The 20,638-nt window shown below is 45.2% G+C and overlaps 1 protein-coding gene across 1 annotated transcript in view; it reads left to right on the forward strand.

Moving 5' to 3' along the window:
- The window catches only part of LOC132391840 (B-cell scaffold protein with ankyrin repeats-like), a 120,920-nt gene that overhangs the window by 16,945 nt on the left and 83,337 nt on the right, over positions 1-20,638 (forward strand). Inside the window, exon 6 of the mRNA XM_059965514.1 lies at positions 6,546-6,672. Within this exon, the coding sequence (XP_059821497.1) occupies positions 6,546-6,672 (127 nt within the window). The remainder of the gene's footprint in view (positions 1-6,545; positions 6,673-20,638) is intronic.

A 20,638-nucleotide genomic window follows, 5' to 3' on the forward strand; every position in this document is an offset into this window, starting at 1 on the left:
TCCTAGACTTCCCCACCATGGGAAACATCCTTTCCATATCTACTCTGTCTAGGCCTTTTAACATTTGAAAGATTTCAATAACCCCCCCTTCCAAATTCTAGCAAGTACAGACCCAGAGCTATCAAACGTTCATTGTATGATGAACCTTTCATTCCCAGAATCATCCTTGTGAACCTCTGCTAAACCCTCTCCAGTGCCAGCTCATAATTTTTTAGATGAGGAGACCAGAGCTGTTCACAATACTCAATGTGAGGCCTCACTAGTGCCTTATAAAGCCCAGTGTCACATCCCTGCTCTTGTATTGTAAACCTCTTGATATGAATGCTAACATTACATTTGCCTTCCTCACCACTGACTCTACCTGCAATTTAACCTTTAGGATGTTTTATAACAGGGACTCCCAAGTCCTTTCAAGTCTTAGATTTTTGGATTTTCTCTCCATTTAGAAAATAGTCTGCACATTAATTTATTCTGCCAAAGTGTATGACCATGCATTTTTCAACATTGTCTTTCATTTGCCACTCTCTTGTCCATTCTTTTCATCCGCCTAAGTCCTTCTGCTTCCTTCCTGTTTCCTCAACCCTACCTGTCCCTCCACCAATCTTCGTATCATCTGCAAATTTGGCAACAAAGCCATCTATTCTATCATCTAAATCATTGATATATGTACAGGAAAAAAGAAACAGTCCCAACATTGACCCCTGCGGAACACCACTGGCAGCCATCCAGAAAAGGATCCTTTTATTCCCACTTACTGCCTCCTACCAATCAGCCAGTGCTCTGACCATGTTAGTAATTTTCCTGTAATACCATGGGCTCTTAACTTGGCAAGCAGCCTCATGTGTGGCACCTTGTCAAAGGCCTCCTGAAAATCCAAATATACAACATCCGCTACATCCACTTTATCTATCCTACTTGTAATCTCCTCAAAGAATTCCAACAGGATTGTCAGGCTAGATTTTCCATTAAGGAAACCACGCTGACTTTGTCCTATTGTGTCCTGTGTCATCAAGTACTCCATAACCACATCCTTAACAATTGACTCCTGCATCTTCCCAACCACTGAGGTCAGCTAACTGCTCTATAATTTCCTTTCTGCTTGCCTTCCTCTTTTCTTAAAGAGTGGAATGACATTTGCAGTTTTCCTGTCCAATGGCACTATGGCAGAATTCAATAATTTTAGAAATATCGTTACTAATGCCTTCATAATCTCTACTGCTATCTCTTTCAGAAACCTAGGGTGCAGTTCATCTGGTCCAGGTAACTTACGTACCGTTAGGTCTTTCAACTTTTTGAGCACCTTCTCCCTTGTAATAGTAACTGCACTCACTTCTCTTCCCTCACACCCTTCAACACCTGGAACACTGCTAGTGTCTTCCACAGTGAAGGCTGATGCAAGATACTCATTTAGTTCATCTACCATCTCCTAGTCCCCCATTATTACTTCTTCGGCCTCATTTTCTAACAGTCCCGTATCTCATCTCTCTTTTATTTTTTATATACTTCAAATTGTTTGCTAATTTGCTTTCATATTTCATCATTTCCCTCCTAATGGTTCTTTTGGTTGCCTCTCTGTAGGTTTTTAAAAGCTTCCCAATCCTCTGTCTTACCACTAATTTTTGTATGATTGTATGCCCTCTCTTTTGCTTTTACATGAGCTTTGACTTCCCTTGTCAGCCATAGTTGTACTATTTTGTCATTTGAGTATTTCTTTGTTTTTGGAATATGTCTATCTTGCATCTTCCTGTTTTTTCCAAGAAACTCACACCATTGCTGCTCTGCTGTCATCTCTGCCAAAAGCTCTTTCCAATTTACCTTGATCAACTCCTCTCTCGTACCACTGTAATTTCCTTTATTCCACTGAAATGCTGCTACATCAGATTTTGCTTTCTCCCTATCAAATTTCAAGTTGAACTTAATCATATTGTGATCACTGTCTCCTAAGGGTTCTTTTACCTTAAGCTCCCTAATCACCTCTGGCTCATTACATAACACCCAATCCAGAATAGCTCATCCCTGGTAGGCTCAATGACAAACTGCTCTAAAAAGCCATATCATTGGCATTCAACAATCTCACTCTCTTGAGATCCAATACCAGCCTAATTTTCCCAATTGACCTGCATGTTGAAATCTCCCATGACTACCATAACGTTGCACTTTTGATATGTCTTTTCTTTTTCCCGTTGTAACCTGTGGTCCACCTCCCAGCCACTGTTGGGAGGCCTGTATATAGCTGTCATCAGGATCCTTTTACCCTTGTAGTTTCTTAACTCAACCCACAAGGATTCAACATCATCCAATCCTATATCACATCTTTCTACTGATTTGATGCCATTCTTCACCAGCAGAGCCACACCACCCCCTCTGCCTACGTTCCTATCCCTCCGATATAACATGTAACATTAGACATACAGCTCCCAACTGCAACCATCTTCGGTCTCAATTCAGTGATGGCCACAACATCATACCAGACGATTGGTAAAAATGCAACAAGATTATCAATGTTATTTCTTATACTCCGTGCATTGAGATATAACACTTTGAGTACTGCATTTGGTACCCTTTTTGATTCTGCATCGCTAATGCACAAATACTCACCCTACTGGCTACAGTTATGTCCTATCATCTGCCTGCTCTTCCTGACAGTCCTACTGCATGCTATCTTTACTTTTTTACCATCCATCCTACCCTGAGTCCCTTCACTATGGTTCCCACCTCCTTGTCAAATTAGTTTAATCCCTCCCCAACAGCTCTAATAAGCTTGCTTGCGAGAAATTGGTCTCCCTTTGGGTTCAGGTGCAACCCGTCCCTTTTGAACAGGTCATACCTCCCCCAGAAAGGATCCCATGCTCCAAGAACCTGAAGTCTGGTCCCCTGCACTAGCTTGTCAGCCATGCATTAATCTGCCAAATCATCCTGTTTCTACCCTCACCGGTGCATAGCACAAGTAGCAATCTAGAAATTACTACACTGGAGATACTGTTTCTCAGCTTTCTACCTAGCTCTCTAAATTCTCTTTTCAGGACCTGTTTGCTTTTCCTTCCTATGTGATTAGTACCAATATGTGCCAACACATCTGGCTGTTGTCCCTCCCTCTCCAAAGTACTGTGGACGTGACCTGATGTGACATGATCTGGCACCAGGCAGGCAACATACCATTTGGGTGTCCTGTTCACGTCCATAGAACTTCCTATATGTTCTCTAGACTATTGAGTCCCTTATCACTACCATAGCTGCATGTAATATTCCAAACTAGGCCACATCAACATCTTCAACATAACATTCCGTCTCCTGTACTCAGTAATTTGATTTATGAAGGCCAATGTGCCAAAAGCTTTCTTTCTGACCCTGTCTTCCTCTGATGCCACTTTCGACGAATTAAGGACCTGTATTTCCAGATCGCTTCGTTCAACTGCACTCGTGTGCCCTACTGCTCACTGTCTGAGACCTACCCCGGCTGGTCCTACCAAAATGCAACACTTCACACTTGTCTACGTTAAATTCCATCTGTCATCTTTCAGCCCATTTTTCCAGCTAATCCAGATCCCTCTGCAAGCCGTAATAGCCTTCCTCACTGTCCACTACACCCCTAATCTTAGTGTCATCCACAAATTTGCTGATCTAATTCACTGCATTATCATCCAGATCATCGACATAGATGAAAAACAACAGGGGACCCAGCACTGGTCTCTGCGGCACACCACTTGTCACTGGCTTCCAGTCAAAAAGGCAATCCTCCACCACCACTCTCTGGCTTCTCCCACAAAGCCGATGCTTAATCCAATTTACTACCTCACCCTGAACGTCGAGTGACTGAACCTTCTTGACCAGCCTCCCATGTGGACTTTACTAAAGTCCATGTAGGCAACATCACCTTTCCTGGTAACTTCCTTGAAAAACTTTGTAAGATTGGTTAGATATGACCTATCATGCACAAAACCATGCTGACTGTCCTTAATCAGTCCATGTCTATCCAAATACGTAGATATCCAGTCCCTTGTAGTAGTAATGTAGTGTAGGCCTCCGTTAGTCTCGATAGAACATGAATTTGCACTTTGGAAAGTTTCCAGGGCACAAGCCTGGGCAAGGTTCTCTTTTATGGAAGATTGGCAGTTGCCCAAGCTGCAGGTCTCCCCTCTCCACACCACCAATGTTGTCCAAGGGAAGGGCATTAGGACCCATACAGCTTGGCACCGGTGTTGTCGCAGAGCAATGTGCTAACTAGCAATGAACTAGTGACCTTCAGATCACTAGATGAACGCCTTAACCACTTGGCCACATGCCAACAGTTCCTTAGAATGCCTTCCAGTAACTTTCCCACAACAGATGTCAGACTCACCAGCCTATAATTCCCTGATTTATGTTTAGAGCCTTTTTTTTTAAAGCAACAGAACAACACTGGCTATCCTCTGGTACCTTTCCTGTCACTCAGGATGCTTTAAATATCTCTGCCAGACAGGGCCCTAGCAATCTGTATACTTGCCTCCCACAGGGCCCAGGGAACACCTCATCAGGCCCTGGGGATTTGTCCACCCTGATTTGCCTCTTGGTAGCAAACAGCTTCTCCTCTGCAATCTGTACAGAGTTCATGCAGTTGATGCTGCTTTGCCTCACTTCTATAGTATCTGTATCTGTGTCCTGAGTAAATGCGAAGAATGTATTTACGATCTCCCCCATCTGTTTCGACTCCACACATGGATTACCATTTTGATCTGCTAGAGGACCAATTTTATCCCTTGCAATCCTTTTGCTCTTAACATATCTGTAGAATTCCTTTGGATTCTCCTTCTTCTTGGATTCACTTTGTCTGCTCAAGCAATCTCATGCCTTCTTTTAGCCTTCCTGATTTCTTTCTTAAGTGTTCTCTTGCATTTCTTGTACTCCATAAGCATCTCATTTGTTCCTACTTGCCTAGCACCTTTTTTTCTCTTAATCAGGGCCTTGATATCTCTTGAAAACCAAGATTCCCTACACTTTGCCTTTGTCTTTGCTCAAGATTTTGATTCCTAACTTGATCTGAGGTCTTACCAACATCTGCCTCCATAACCTCTCCATTAATTGTTCTGGCACTCTGGTTCCCATCCCCCTGCAACTCTAGTTTAAACCTCACCATGCAGTATTATCATTGTTTATTGTGCATGAGTGTGTGTATGCATATGTGTACTTCTATATGAGGTTTGTATCTCTGGTCTGTACCTCATTGACTCTATGCTGCAGGGTCCCACCCCCAGGAACCTTTGGAGTTATCTCCTGTAAGACTTGCCTATCCAGCTCACCTCAGCACCTCCCTCCTGATACAGATCTCATTTATTGGGACCTTAGGCTGCAGCAGTGTAATTGCTAGAGAGACCCAAGCATTGGTCCTGGGTCCTCAGTTACTTACTGCCAATATTAATGGTGTGGAGGAGGGCAGAGTATGAGGTGTCCAAGTCTGGCGGTGACCCATCAGGTGGGAGAAGGTGTGATGAGGATATCTGGACTGTGCCAGTGGATATAGATAGACTGGTGAAAACCTGCTAAATAGAGCTTGATGTGGGGAAGTGTGAGGGCATGCATTTTGCTCAGGGGAAGCAAGTGTGTGATTATTATCTGAATGGAGAAAGATTTCAGGTTAATAAACTTCAGGAGGAAGCAGGTGTTCTTTGCATGATACGCAATGAGTTAATCGGTCCAACAGGTAGTTGGGAAGGCAAATAGCATGCTTATTGCAAAGTGGGTTGGAATATAGACATTAGGCAGTAATGGCTGTATTCATTATGGGTATTCATGTATGGCTGAATGAAAGTTAAATTTGAACTCTTGGATTCCTCCTATTTAAGTGCATGGCCTGGTGTGCAGGTGAGTTACAGACCAATACAACACAGATACTTGGCCCTTCAGCCCAGTTGATCCATGGTGACTGGATGCCCACCCAGCTAGTCCCTATTTTCTACATTTGACCCATTTCCCTCGAAGCCCTGCCCCTCCATGTTCCTGTGCAAGTGCTTCTGAAATGATAATGCTGGACCTGCCTCAACCTCTTCCTCTGCCAGCTCACTCCCTCAAGGGTGGAATAGTTGCCCCTCTAGTCCCCCTGGTTGCCTCTGCTCCCAGTCGTCAATCAGCAGTGGGGGGAGGTGTGGACATGATGCCGTCCCATCAGAGGAAGGTGTCTCTGTGCTCACTTTCACCTGTTTAAGTGGATGGAAAAACAGGACTAAGGAAGGGAGGGTGGGAGGGGCAGAGCTTCCAATAACAAACCTGGAAGTTGGGATCCATGGACTGGATTGATTCCTTAGGCGAGGGTCATGGAATTTGTGGGGAGGGCATATAGAGGAGGCAGGGCAACATCAGGAAGTTCTTCTTCTGACATAGTAGGTAATCTGGAAGCTGTGTCCTCTTCTGGGATTAGTTAGGGATGGTTTGGATAGAGTTCACATGAGGATCAGCTCTAGGAATGGGAATTGCCTGCTGGTGCTCCAGTGTTCAGTTATTTCCACCTGTTGGGGGGGGGGGGTGTCTACAGCAATGAGAAGCCCCTGTTGCCACGTGTGCTTTCCTTCCAGGCATTCCAGATTTCCACCCAGACCCAACTGGATGAACTACTCACCAAGTCACTCCAGAATTCCCTGCCTTCCAGTAGGATCGGAGCATTTCAGAGCATCGGAACCGATAGCCATTCTCCTGCACACTGTAAGTGTACGACTCATAATGCAGGGAAGTAACACAGCTCCAATTAGACTGCATGCCAGCTACAGCAGGGAGCTTACTGGACCTGATGTTGGGAAATGAGCCTGATTAGGTGGAAGAACGTTTCGTGAACAGTGATCTCAAGTCCTAAACTCTTAAGTGAATTATGAATAAGGATAGGCATGAAAGTACGAAGTTAGGAGAGAGCAAATTAAACCATTATTGGCCACGAGTTAATTGGGAGCTTCTTTTAGTGGGTAAGTTTGCATCTGATATGGAGTTGTTTAATGACCAGCTGATCAGAGCACAGGACCACCCTGTTCTAGTAAGGATGATGATGAAGATGACGATGTAAGGGAACCTTCTCTTGAGGAATATAAATATAGCAGAAATGAGCTCATTGAGTGGATTAGGAGGGCAAAAAAGGGCCCATGAAATGTCCTGGACAAGTAAGGTTGAGGAGAATCCCAAAGCACTTTATACCCGCATTTAAAAATGAGAGGGTAGAATCGCTCGAGGATAAAGGGAGAGATTTATGCTTGGAGTCAAATGATGTGTGATATTTTGCATCCATATTCACCAAGAACATGGAGATAGTGAGAACAGTGATAACGCACAAAGGCATTTTGAGGTCAAGGTGGTAGTCCTCACAGACAGATGGCAGATATCTCAGGTTATTGAAAGAGGCAAGAGACAATATTGCTGAGGCCTCGCAAAATATCATTGAATCCTTACTAATAACAGACGAGGTCCTGGAGTAATGGAAAATAGTCAATTTTTCTCTGTTATTCAAGAGAAGAAAAGGGGATAATCCAAGAAATTATGACTCATGTCAGTGGCAGGGAAGCTATTGGAGAGGATTCATAGAGAGCTGATTTATGCACATTTGAGAAAACATGCCCTGATGAGGCTCTGTGCAGAGCGGGTCAAGTCTTGCTGACTTGACTAAGGTTTTTGAGGAGGGTGATCAAAGAGGGTAGAGCAGTGGATGTTGTCAAGTTGGACTTCATGATAGGCTGATCCAGAAGATTAAGATGCATGAAATCTGTTGTGACTTTGCAGTTTGCATTGTAGATTTGGCTTGCCTGTAGAAGCCAGAGGTAGTGGTAGCAGGGTAGTACTCTGAGGTCCATGACTAGGGAGTTAAAAGTTCAAAGTGAATGTTATTATCAAAGTACTTATACACTGTGTCACCATGTACAGCCCCGAGATTCACTTTCCTGTGGGCATACTCAGCAAATCTTTTGAATAGTAACTATAACAGGATCAATGAAAGATCAACCAGAGTGCAGAAAACAACAAACTGTGCAGATGCAGATATAAATAAATACCAATAAATAACAAAAACATAATATAATGAGTCCTTAAAATGCAATCATTGGTTGTGGGAACATCTCAATGATTTTTGCGTCTGTATTTACTAAGGAAACTGGCATGGAGTCAATGGAAATAAGGCAAACAAGTAGTGAGGTCATGGAACCTATACAGATTGAAGAGGAGGAGGTGCTTGCTACCTTGAGGCAAATCAGAGTAGATAAATCTCCAGGACCTGACAGGGTATTCCCTCGGACCTTGAAGGAAACTAATGTTGAAACTGCAGGGGCCCTGACAGATATATTTAAAATGTCTGTATCTACGGGTGAGGTGCCGGAGGACTGGAATATAGCTCATGTTGTTCCATTGTTTAAAAAAAGCTGTAAAAGTAATCCGGGAAATTATAGGCTGGTAAGTTTGACATCGGAAGTAGGTAAATTATTGGAAGGAGTATTAAGAGATGGGATCTGCAAGTATTTAGATAGACAGGGACTTATTAGGGAGAGTCAACACGGCTTTATGTGTGGTAGGTCATGTTTAACAGATCTATCAAAAGAGTTTTTCTAGGAGGTTACAAGGAAAGTGGATGAAGAGAAGGCAGTGGATGTTGTCTGCATGGACTTTAGTAAGGCCTCTGACAAGGTCCCGCATGGGAGGTTAGTTAGGAAGATTCAGTCGCTAGGTATACATGGTGAGGTAGTAAATTGGATTAGACATTGGCTCAATGAGAGAAGTCAGAGAGCGGTAATGGAGGATTGCTTTTCCAAGTGGAAGCCTGTGACTAGTGGTGTACCACAGGGATCAGTGCTGGGTCCATTGTTATTTGTCATCTATATCAATGATCTGGATGATAATGTGGTAAACTGGATCAGCAAATTTGCTGATGATACAAAGATTGGAGGTGTAGTGGACAGTGAGAAAGGTTTTCAAAGCTTGCAGAGGAATCTGGACCAGCTGGAAAAATGGGCTGAAAAATGGCAGATGGAGTTTAATACAGACGAGTGTGAGGTATTGCACTTTGGAAGGAAAAACCAAGGTAGAACATACAAGGTAAATTGTAGGGCACTGAGGAGTGCAGTAGAACAGAGGGATCTGGGAATATAGATACAAAATTCCCTAAAAGTGGTGTCACAGGTAGATAGGGTAGTAAAGAGAGCTTTTGGTACATTGGCCTTTATAAATCAGAGTATTGAGTATAAGAGTTGGAATGTTATGGTGAGGTTGTATAAAGCATTAGTGAGGCTGAATTTTGAGTATTGTCTGCAGTTTTGGTCACCGAATTACAGGAAGGATATTAATAAGGTTGAAAGAGTGCAGAGAAGGATGTTGCTGAGACTTGAGAAACTGAGTTACAGAGAAAGATTGAATAGGTTAGGACTTTATTTCCTGGAGCATAGAAGAATGAGGGGAGATTTGATAGAGGTATATAAAATTATGAGGGTATAGATAGAGTGAATGCAAGCAGGCTTTTTCCACTGAGGGTAGGGGAGAAAAAAACCAGAGGACATGGGTTAAGGGGGAATAGGGAACATAAGGGAGGGCTTCCTCACACAGAGAGTGGTGGGAGTGTGGAATGAGCTGCCAGATGAAGTAGGCTCACTTTTAACATTTAAGAAAAACTTGGACAAGTACATGGATGAGAGGTGTATGGAGGGATATGGTCCAGATGCAGGTCAGTGGGACGAGGCAGAGAAATGGTTCAGTGCAGCCAAGAAGGGCCAAAAGGCCTGTTTCTGTGCTGTAATGTTCTATAGTTCTGTGGTTCTAAGTGAGTGTAGTTAACCCCTGTTATTCAAAAGCCTGATGAATGAGTTGTAGTAACTGTTCCTGAACCTGGTGGTGCGAGTCCTGAAACTCTTGTACCTTCTACAAGAGTATACGTGACCTGTTTTTAGTGAGAAAACATGACCTGGGTGGTGGGGGTCTCTGATGATGAATGCTGCTTTTCTCCAACAGTGTGAGATGTAGATATGCTCAATGGTGGGGAGGGCTTTGTCCTTGATTTACTGGGCTAATCCACTACCTTTTGTAGAATTTTTCGTTCAAAGGCATTGGTGTTCCCGTACCAGGCCGTGATGCAGCCAGTCAGTACACGCCCCACCGCACATCTATAGAAGTTTGCAGACACCTAAGGAAGTAGAGGCGCTGCCGTGCTTTCTTTGCAAATGCACTTACGTGCTGAGTTCCCCAGGAATTGATGCCGAGGACTCTGTTACTGGTGATATGTATCAAAGACTTGGAAGAAAATGTAGATGGGTGCATTAATAAGTTTGAGAATGACACAAAGATTGATGGAGTTGCAGACAGTGAAGAAGGTTGTCAAAGAGTTCAGCAGAATATACAGTATAGGCGGAGAAATGGCAGATGGAGGTGAACTGAACGAGCGTGAGGTGGTTCACTTTGGAAATTTAAATATAAGGGGAAAGTGCACAGTTAATGACAGGGCCCTCATTGATGCACAGCGGGATCTTGGGGTCCAGGTCCATAGCTCCTTGAAAGTGGCCACACAAGTTGATAGGGTGGTAGAGAAGGCATACATGCCTTCGTTGGCTGGAACAGTTTTAGAGTAAGGAAGTCATACCACAGCTATATAAAACTTTGGTTAGGCTGCAAATAGAGCATTGTGTGCATTTCTGGTCACCCCATTACAGGAAGGATGTGGAGGATTTAGAGAGGATCCAGAAGAGGACACTACTTGGGTTAGAAGGTGAGGTTCAAAAATCTTGCATTATTTTCTCTGGAGTGTTGGAGGCTGAGAGGGAGACCTGAGAGATTATAATATCATGATAGATCATCTTTTACCCAGGGTTGGAATGTCTAATACCAGAGGACATGAAATTAAGGTAAGTAGGTAAAGTTCAAAGGAGAAGAAGGGGGCACCCCACTCACCTTGGTTCACCTATCACCTTGCAGCTAGTTTCCCCCACCCCCACCTTTTAATTCAGGCATTTTTTCCTTTCCTTTCAGTCCTGATGAAGGGTCTCAGCCTGAAACATCAACTGTTTACACTTTTCCATAGATGCTGATTTCCTCCAGCATTCTGTGTGTGTCGCTTTGGATTTCCAGCATCTGCAGATTTTCTCATGTAGGGGGCAAGTTTCTTTTACACGGAGAGAAGTGGGTTATCAGAGGTAGTGGTGGAGGCAGATAATGATAGAAGTGTTTAATAGCCTGTTAGATAGACCCATGACACTTTTAAAAAATTAAACAAAATATACTTTATTCAAAAATAAAATTATATGCAATAAACCATTCAATGGCTTTCAATCCTTTACAACTGTTTTCATTGCTACCTTTACATTTTCACACTTTTCACCACCCACGTGGCACTCTGTTATTCCATATTTACATACACTTTTTCAGGGGTATACACCCCGCCCCTCCCACCCCTCAACTCCCACAGGAGAAAGACCCTAGACTGTGGTCCTTTCCCACGGGGCCCTTGCAGTGGCTGCACTGAGTTTGAGTGCGTCCCTCAGCACGTACTCCTGCAGCCGAGAATGTGCCAGTCGGCAGCATTCCCCCACGGACATCTCCGTGTGCTGGTAGACCATCAAGTTTCGGGCCGACCAAAGAGCGTCTTTCACCGAGTTGATGATCTGCAAGCAGCACCGGATGTTGGTCTCGGTGTTCGTCCCCGGGACCAGCCCGTAGATCAAAGAGTCCTCTGTTACGCAGCTGCTGGGGATGAACCTCGACACTGTCCCTTCCATCCTCCTCCACACCTTCTCTGCGAACTCACAGCGTGCAAAGAGGTGGGTCACTGACTCCTCCTCACTGCAGTGCTCCTGTGGGCAGAGGGGTGTGGAGACGACGTCAGACATGACACATTAATATGAGCAATCCACACCAAGGATGCATAAAAAGAGTTACCTTTCAGTCAGGTCCACGTTCGAGCCAGCTTTTTCTGAGTTGGACAATTCTCACCAGAGCTACTTTTTAATCAGGGTAGGTGATGGAGATTTTGAAGGTAGAGTTTCATGGCAGCTTCTCTGAGTTGAGGAGTGACCAATCAGCAAGAGGGATTCAGAAGAAAGGACCAATAAGTATAATTCAAGTGCAAGTGGAGCAGCCATTCTATTGGGGTGCCAGTCTTTAAAAATGCTTTGGCTCATAAAGATTAGTTAGTCAGAGACAGTCAGTCTCTCTCTCTCCCCTTCTCCCACCCCTTCTATACACCCCTCTCTCCCCCACTCTCTCTTCCCCTCCCCCACTAACAAAAATTAGTGGAAAGTTAGCGGATTGGGAAGCTTTTAAAAACCAACAGAAGGTAACTAAAAAGTCATTAAGAAGGTAAAGATGGAATATGAAAGTAAGCTGGCCAGTTTCTTCAGATAAGGAAAATGTAAAAGAGAGGCAAGAATGGATATCAGACCGCTGGAAAATGATGCTAGAGGGGTAGTAATGGGGAATGAGGAAATGGCAGATGAACTGAATAACTGTTCTGCATCAGTCTTCTGTGTGAAAGGCACCAGCAGTATGGTGGAAGTTCCAGGTGTCAGAGGGCATGAAGTTTGTGAAGTTACCATTATTAGAGAGAAGGTTCTTGAGAAACTGAAAGGTTTGAATGTAGATAAGTCTCCTGGACCAGACAGTGCACACCCCAGGGTTCTGAAAGAGGTGACTGAAGAGATTGTGGAGGCATTAGTAATTATCTTTCAAGAATCAATGGATTCTGGAATGTTTCCAGAAGACTGGCAAATTGTAAATGTCACTCCACTCTTCAAGAAGAGAGAAAAAGGAAATTATAGGCCACTTAGTCTGACCTTAGTGGTTGGGAAGATGTTGGAGTCGATTGTTAAATATGTGGTTTTGGGCTATTTGGAAAGACATAATAAAATAGGCTGTAGTCAGCATGGTTTCCTCGAGGGAAAAACTTGCCTGACAAATCTGTAAAAATTCTTTGAAAAAATAACAAGGATAGACAAAGGAGAATTGGTTGATGTTGTGTACTTGAATTTTCAGAAGTCCTTTGACAAGCTATCATTCATGAGGCTGCTTAACAAGCTACGAACCCATGGTATTACAGGAAAGATTCTAGCATGGATAAAGCAGAGGCTGAAAGACAGGAGGCAAAGAGAAGAATTGAAATGGTTGACTTCTAAAGGAAGATAAAATCCAAAAATCTGAGGCACAAAGGAACTTGGGAGTTCTTGTGCAGAATACTCTGAAGGTTAATTTTCAGGTTGAGTATGTGGTGAAGAAGGTAAATGTGATGTTGTCGTTCATTTCAAGAGGACTAGAATATAAAAATAAAAGTGTAACATTGACACTTTATAGAACACTGGCGAGGCCTCACTTGGAGTATTGTGAGCAGTTTTGGGCCTCTTACCTTAGAAAGGGTGTGCTGAAACTGGAGAGGGTTCAGGGAGGTTCATGGAAGTGTTTCCGGGATTAAACAGCTTGTCATATGAAGAGCGTTTGATGGCTCTGGGCTTGTATTCACTGGAATTCAGAAGCATGAGGGGTGATCTAATTGAAACCTATCGAATGGTGGAAGTCCTTGATAGAGTGGATGTGGAGAGGGTATTTCTTCTGGTGGAAGAGTCTAAGACTAGAGAATACAGCCTCAAAATAGAGGGACATCTTGTTAGAACGGAGATGAGGAGGAATTTCTTTTGTGAGAAAGTGGTGAATATATAGAATTCGTTGCTACAGGCAACTGTGAAGGCCAAGTCTTTCTGTATATTTAAGGTGGTTAATAGATTCTTTATTGGTCAGGGCTTGAAGGGATAGAGGGTGGGGAAGGCAGGAGACTGGGGCTGACAGGAAAAATGGACTAGCTGTGATGAAATGATAGAACAGATTCGATAGGCTGAATGGCCTAATTCTGCTCCTGTATCTCATGGTCTTATGAACACAGAAGGATATGTATTATGTGCATGCGGAAGGGATTTAGTTTAAACTGTGATTGGCACAAATATTGTGGGCTGAAGACCCTGCTCCTGTTCTGTTTTGTGGTGATGCTGGCTGAAATGAAGTGGGCTGTAAAGGCCCACAGCCACCCCCCTGGGGACAGACTGCAGGTCTGGGAAGGGCAGAGTGACATACAGTGTACAGGGTGGGTAGGGGAATGGTAAGTGGAAGCTAACCTAGGAGCTGAGAGAACTAACGGGAAGATCATACTCCAAGAATGGTAGGGCCCTAAGGAGTATTGAGGAACAGAGCAACCTCCATACACAGGAAGGAGGAGACACTCAGTCCCTCATACCTTACCCCACCATTTAGTGTGATAGTGGCCTCAACTCCTCATCCGCGCCATTTCTCCATACCTTCGATTCTACCTCCATAGTTATTTCTAAGATCTGACTTTCTGTACCTGCTAAGGCAGGGAGTTTCAGAGATTCACCACACTCTGAGAGAAGAGAACGGAGAAACAAAAGGACCCTGGTACACACGGCTAAAGATCCCCGAAGGAGGCAGCATAGTTAGGTAGGCTGGTGAAGAAAGCTTTTGAAAACCGGGAGACACAAGACATTGCATACACACCATGCTGGAGGAGTTCATTGGGCCAAGCAGTATCTATGGAAGGAAAGGTGTTTCAGGTTGAAACCCTGACTATCAGGACTACAAAATCCCTGTCTTCACTAACTGGGATATTAAGCATAAGAGCAGGTTTTGGTTTCAGCCCGAAATGTTGTCTGATCATTTCCTGACCTGAGCTCCTCCAGCATTTCCAGCATCTGTAGAATCTTTCACGTCTTCATAAATCATTGATTAGGCTGTAGGTAGAGTACAATACAGTTCTGGCTCTCACAACTCAAAAGACAGAGTTGTGCAGGAGAGGGTGTAGAGGAGCTCTACCAGTAATATTGCCTGGATTGAAACATTTCAATTATGGTGGCCATAGGGCTTCCCATGTGCACCATCTGACTCTGCACCAAGAAACCATGAGAAATAATTCACCACTAGTCCAGGGACAGAGTGGGGAGACTTTCAGTAAGATTATCAAAGGGCCTAATCTTGCCCACAATATCAGCCATGGCCTCATGTGCTGAACTGCATGTCCAGGACCGATCTCTCAGATTGTCACTGACATTTGCAAAATAATTTAAATCACTAAAATTTAAAACATTTAAAAGCCAAAGCCCTGGTACTCTGAAAGAATAAAGACTGTGTTAGAACCATATCATTCTTCCAGGCCCCATACATCAGTGTATGTCCCATGCAGTGACTGAGCTTGTTAATCAGCAGTGAGCCCAGAAGTAACAGACATAAACGCGATTGATGAACTGGCCTGATGCATCACAATTTAAATTTAGCAAAGATAAGTGAGAAGTGAAACCATCTGGGAGGAAGAAGATGTGAGGCCGTCATTCAAAGTTTGCATGTGGGGGGTTTGTAGGACAGACAACGAGGGGCAGGCTGTGCACGCATCTGAAGGTGTGAGGCACCAGAGGTCCCGTTGCTGATGTCCTAGATTCCAGATTATCCACTGAATTTAAATTCCACAGCTGTCTGTGGATTTGAACTTGAGTCCAGGTGCTGGCTTCCTGATTTGTTAATTGAGGTCATGCATACAAATGCCAAGAATTGAGGATCACTTTGTATAGATTCCTGTCAGATTAGTAAATTGGTATATATTTATTATTATTACATGTCCCGAGGTGCAGTGGAAAACTTGTCTTGCATACCGTACGTACAGATCAATTCATTACAACAGTGTATCGAGGTGGTCCAAGGTCAGACAAAATACAGAATGAAGGGTTATACAGAGAAAGTATAGAGCTGGTAGAAAATTAGGTTCAAGGCCCTAACAAGGTAGATTGTGAGGTCAAGTGTCCATCTTATCATATAGGGAAACTTTTAACAGGCTGATAACAGCTTGATATCAGATAACAATAGTCTGATACCAAAGTCTTCAACTCTGTCCTCAGTGTTGAAGATGTCGTTGAGCCTGATGGTACACACTTTCAGGCTTTTGTATCTTCTGTCTGTTTGGTAAGGGGTGAAGAGCCATTCCTGGGGTGGGTGGGATATTTGATTATGCTGGCTGCTTTACTGGAGTACAGACAGTGTCCATGGAAGGGAGGCTTTCTGTAATGTGCTGAGCTCTCTCCACAATTCTTTGCCCTTTCTTGTGGTCTCAGGTAGACTAGTTGCCATACCAAGCCTTGATTACCTGGAGGATGTTGCAATGTTTAAAAATTGGTCAGGTCAAAGGGGACATGCCAAATTTCTTTATCCTCTTGAGGAAATGGAGGTGCTGGTGAGTTTTCTTGGCAGTGGCATCAACATGTTAGAACAGGGCAAGCTATTGATGATGTGGATACCTAGGAACTTGGAAGCTTTCAACCCTCTTGACCTCAGCACCATTGATGTAAACAGAAGCACAAGCACCGCCTTTCCCCTTCCTGAAGCCAAACCTTTGCTCTGATGACATTGAGGGAAAGGTCATGGTCATGAAAATGTATTACTAAACTCTCCATCTCCTTCCTGTGTTGCAACTCAGTGTTTTTTGAGAAGAGGCCCACTACAGTGGCATTATCTGCAAACTTTTAGGTGGAGTTAGAGCTAAGTTGTGAGTGTATGGGGAGTAGAGCAAGGGCTAAGGCTGCAGCCTTGTGGGAGCACCACTGTTGGGGATAGTTGTGGTTGAGGTGTTACTGCTTGTGGTCTCTTGGTCAGGAAGTCAAGGATTCAGTTGCAAAGGGAGGTGTTGAGTCTCAGATCTAGAAGTTTGATGTTGAATTTGCTTATAATTATAATGTTAAAGGCAGAGCTGTAGTCAATAAACAATGGTATCACATAAGTGTCTATTGTCAGAATGTTCCAGAGATGTGTGTATGGCCAGAGGTGGCGTCTGTTTTGGCAGTAGGGAAATTGCAGTGGGTCAAAGTTGTCTGGAAAGTTGAAGTGAATGCATGTGATACACCATCAATAACTCTCTGAGACGTGAGGCGAGATATCGGCTTTTATTGACTGGAAGAAATAACAAGCAGCTACATCCTGGAGACTGAGGGCAGGGCTCAGGCCTCAATCACCTTTATACCGGGGTCTGTGGGAGAAGCCACGGTCAGTGGGAGGAGCCACAGGAGCAGTCAGCAGGGGGGGGGGGGGCGTGTCCGGACAGGTATATGTAGTTCACCACATTCACCCCCCCCTTTGTTTTAAAAGAGAGTCCCCATGGGGCGAAGTTTCTTACAAGTATATTTACAGGTTAAGTCTATCAGGTGGTCGAATCTGTCGCTGCGATCTACGTAGCACCGGCTGTGATTGCACAGGTGCCAGTGGTGATTGCACCAGAGACGGTGGTTGTGCTGGTTCCGGCCTAACCGGAGGTGTCAGCCCACTAGGCGTCAGTGATCCCTCATGTGTGAACAAGGTGCCTGGTATATGCGCATACAAGACGCCTGGTATAGGAGTGTCGTGAGGAGTCTGTGTAGGGCTCGGTGTGCGCGGTGTCACCTCGGGTACAGGGTTCACAGTTACCGTGGAGTGTTCGGGGTAGTGGTCTGCTGCTCCTGCGGGCGCCAGGTCGCGGACGGAGAACGTGTCCTCTCGCCCATCAGGTAAGACCACGTAAGCATACTGGGGGTTCGCATGTAGAAGGTGAACCCTCTCGACCAGTGGGGAGTATTTATTGCTCCTCACCTGTTTCTGGAGCAGCACTGGCCCTGGGGATGTCAGCCAAGTTGGTAGGGTGGTCCCAGTGGCAGACTTCCTGGGAAAAGAGAATAGGCGCTCGTGAGGGGTGGCATTGGTGGACGTGCATAACAGGGAGCGGATGGAGTGGAGTGCCTCAGAGAGGACCTCCTGCCACCGAGAGACCAGCAACCCTTTTGACTTAAGGGCTAAAAGTGTGGCCACACTGTGGCATTTTCCCTCTCCACCTGTCCATTTCCCCGGGGATTATAGCTCGTAGTCCTACTAATAGCAATGCCCCTAGCCAGCAGGTACTGGCGCAGCTTGTCACTCTTAAAGGAGGACCCTCTATCACTGTGGATATAGCAGGGATATCCGAACAGAGTGAAGAGCTGGTGCAGGGCTTTTATGACGGACGTGGCAGTGGTGTCGGGGCAGGGGATGGCAAAGGGGAACCATGAGTACTCGTCGATAATGTTGAGAAAGTAGACATTGCGGTCGGTGGAGGGAAGGGGGCCCTTAAAGTCAACACTCAGTTGCTCAAAGGGGCAGGTGGCCTTGATAAGTTGTGCCTTTTCAGGACGGTAGAAGTGCTGTTTGCACTCAGTGCAGACTTGGCAGTCCCTGGTCATCGTCCTGATGTCCTCAAGGGAGTATAGCAGGATCCGGGCTTTCACGAAATGGTAAAATCGGGTGACCCCCGGGTGGCAAAGATCTGCATGGAGGGCGTATAGCTGGTCGAGCTGTGCACTGGCACACACTCCCCGGGATAGGGCATCAGGGGGCTCATTGAGCCTTCCAGGCCGGTACAGGATATCATAGTTGTAGGTGGAGAGTTCTATTCTCCACCGCAAAATTTTATTATTTTTGATTTTGCCCCGCTGTTGGTTGCTGAACATGAACACAACTGAGTGCTGGTCGGTCAGCAAGGTGAATCTTTTGCCGGCAAGATAGTGCCTCCAGTGCCTAATAGCTTCCACTATGGCCTGGGCTTCTTTCTCCACCGCGGAGTGCCAAATTTCAGGGCCTTGAAGGGTACGAGAGAAGAATGCTACTGGCCTGCCTGCCTGATTGAGGGTAGCAGCCAGCGCGAAATCGGAGGCATCACTCTCTACTTGGAAGGGAATGGTCTCGTCCACCGCATGCATCGTTGCTTTGGCAATGTCCCCTTTAATGCAGCTGAAGGCCCCGCGGGCCTCGGCAGAGAGGGGAAATGTGGTAGACTTGACCAGGGGGTGGGCCTTATCTGCGTAATGAGGGACCCATTGGGCGTAATAGGAAAAGAAGCCCAGGCACCGTCTGAGGGCTCTGAGGGTGGTGGGAAGAGGGAGTTCTAACAGGGCGCATACAGTCAGGATCAGGGCCAATGACCCCGTTCTCCACGACATACCCAAGGATAGTGAGTCGGGTGATTCCGAACACACACTTGTCCCTATTATAAGTAAGGTTCAGGGCTTTGGCCACTTGGAAAAATCGTTGGAGGTTGGTGTTGTGATCCGGCCAGTCGTGACCACAGATGGTGATGTTATCCAGATAGGGAAATGTGGCCTTCAGTTGGCACTGGTCCACCATCCGGTCCATTTCCCTCTGGAAGACAGAGACACCATTTGTGACACCGAAGGGGACGCGCAGGAAGTGATAGAGCCTGCCGCCCACCTCGAAGGCGGTGTAGGGGCGGTCTTCTGGGCGGATGGGGAGCTGCTGATGAGTGGACTTCAGATCTATGTCGAGTACACCTTGTACTGAGCTAAATGGTTGACCATATCCGCAATGTGGGGTAGGGGGTACGCGTCAAGCTATTGATGGTCTGGCTATTTTTCTGCCCGGTCTGAACAACAACCACCTGGGCCCTCCAAGGACTTGTGGTTGGCTCAATGATCCCCTCCCTGAGCAGCCGCTGCACCTCTGACTGAATGAAGGCCCTGTCCCCCACGCTGTACCTCCTGCTTTTAGTTGCCACAAGTTTACAGTCAGGGATCAGGTTGGCGTGGGGGGGGCATGTCCAGACAGGTATATGCCATGATGAGCCTCTCAAAAGCACTTCATGATAGGGCATCTCAGAGCCATTGGGTGGAGTCATTAAAGCACTTGACCTCGTTTACCTTAGGTACTGAGATGATCGTGGTCTTAAAGCAGGTGAGAAACTCAGATCAAGGCACTGAGAGGTTAAAATGTCTGCAAGTACTCCTGCTGGCTGATCTGCACAAGGTTTGAGGACCTGGCTGGGGCACCACCCAGGCCAGTTGCTTTCCTGACGGATTCCTGTCCTTGCAGGAGTTAATTACCCAGACTGGTAATTCAAACCCTTAGTAGTGGCGACACATGAGGCACTAGATGCTGGAAACCTGGAGTAATACACACAAAGCTGAAGGAACCCATCGGGTCAGGCAGCATTTATGGTGGAATTGAACAGTTGATGTTTGTAGATTAAGGATCTTGACTCAGAACATTGACTATTTCTCTCCATAGATGCTGCCTGACCTGCTGGTTACATCAGCGTTTTGGGTGTTGCCTTAGTATTGATATTGGTTTATTTATTGCTGCATATACTGAGATTCAGTGAAAGGCTTTTGTTTCTGTGTTATCTGGGCAGATAATTTTATGTGTATAAATACATAGAGGAGGGACTGAGACCATAAGACATAGGAGCAGAATTAGGGCATCTGGCTCATTGAGTCTCCTCTGCCATTCAATCATGGCTGATCCTTTTTTTTAAAATCTCCTCCTCAACTCCAGTTCCCGGCCATGCCTCCATAACCTTTGATGTGATGTCCAATCAACAACCTATCAATCTCTGCCTTAAATACGACCTGGCCTCCACAGTTGCATGTGGCAACAAATTCCACAAATTCACCACTCTTTGGCTGAAGAAATTTCTCCACATCTCTGTTTTGAAAGGGTGCCCTTCTATCCTGCCCTCTTATTCTAGACTCTCCCACGATGGGAAACATCCTTTTCACATCTACTCCGTCTCGGCCTTTCAACATTTGAAAGGTTTCAATGAGATCCCCCCTCATCCTTCTGAATTCCAATGAGTACAGACCCAGAGCCATCCAATGTTCCTTTTATG

This window comes from Hypanus sabinus, chromosome 3 (assembly GCF_030144855.1).
Source record: "Hypanus sabinus isolate sHypSab1 chromosome 3, sHypSab1.hap1, whole genome shotgun sequence".
Lineage (NCBI taxonomy): Eukaryota > Metazoa > Chordata > Chondrichthyes > Myliobatiformes > Dasyatidae > Hypanus > Hypanus sabinus.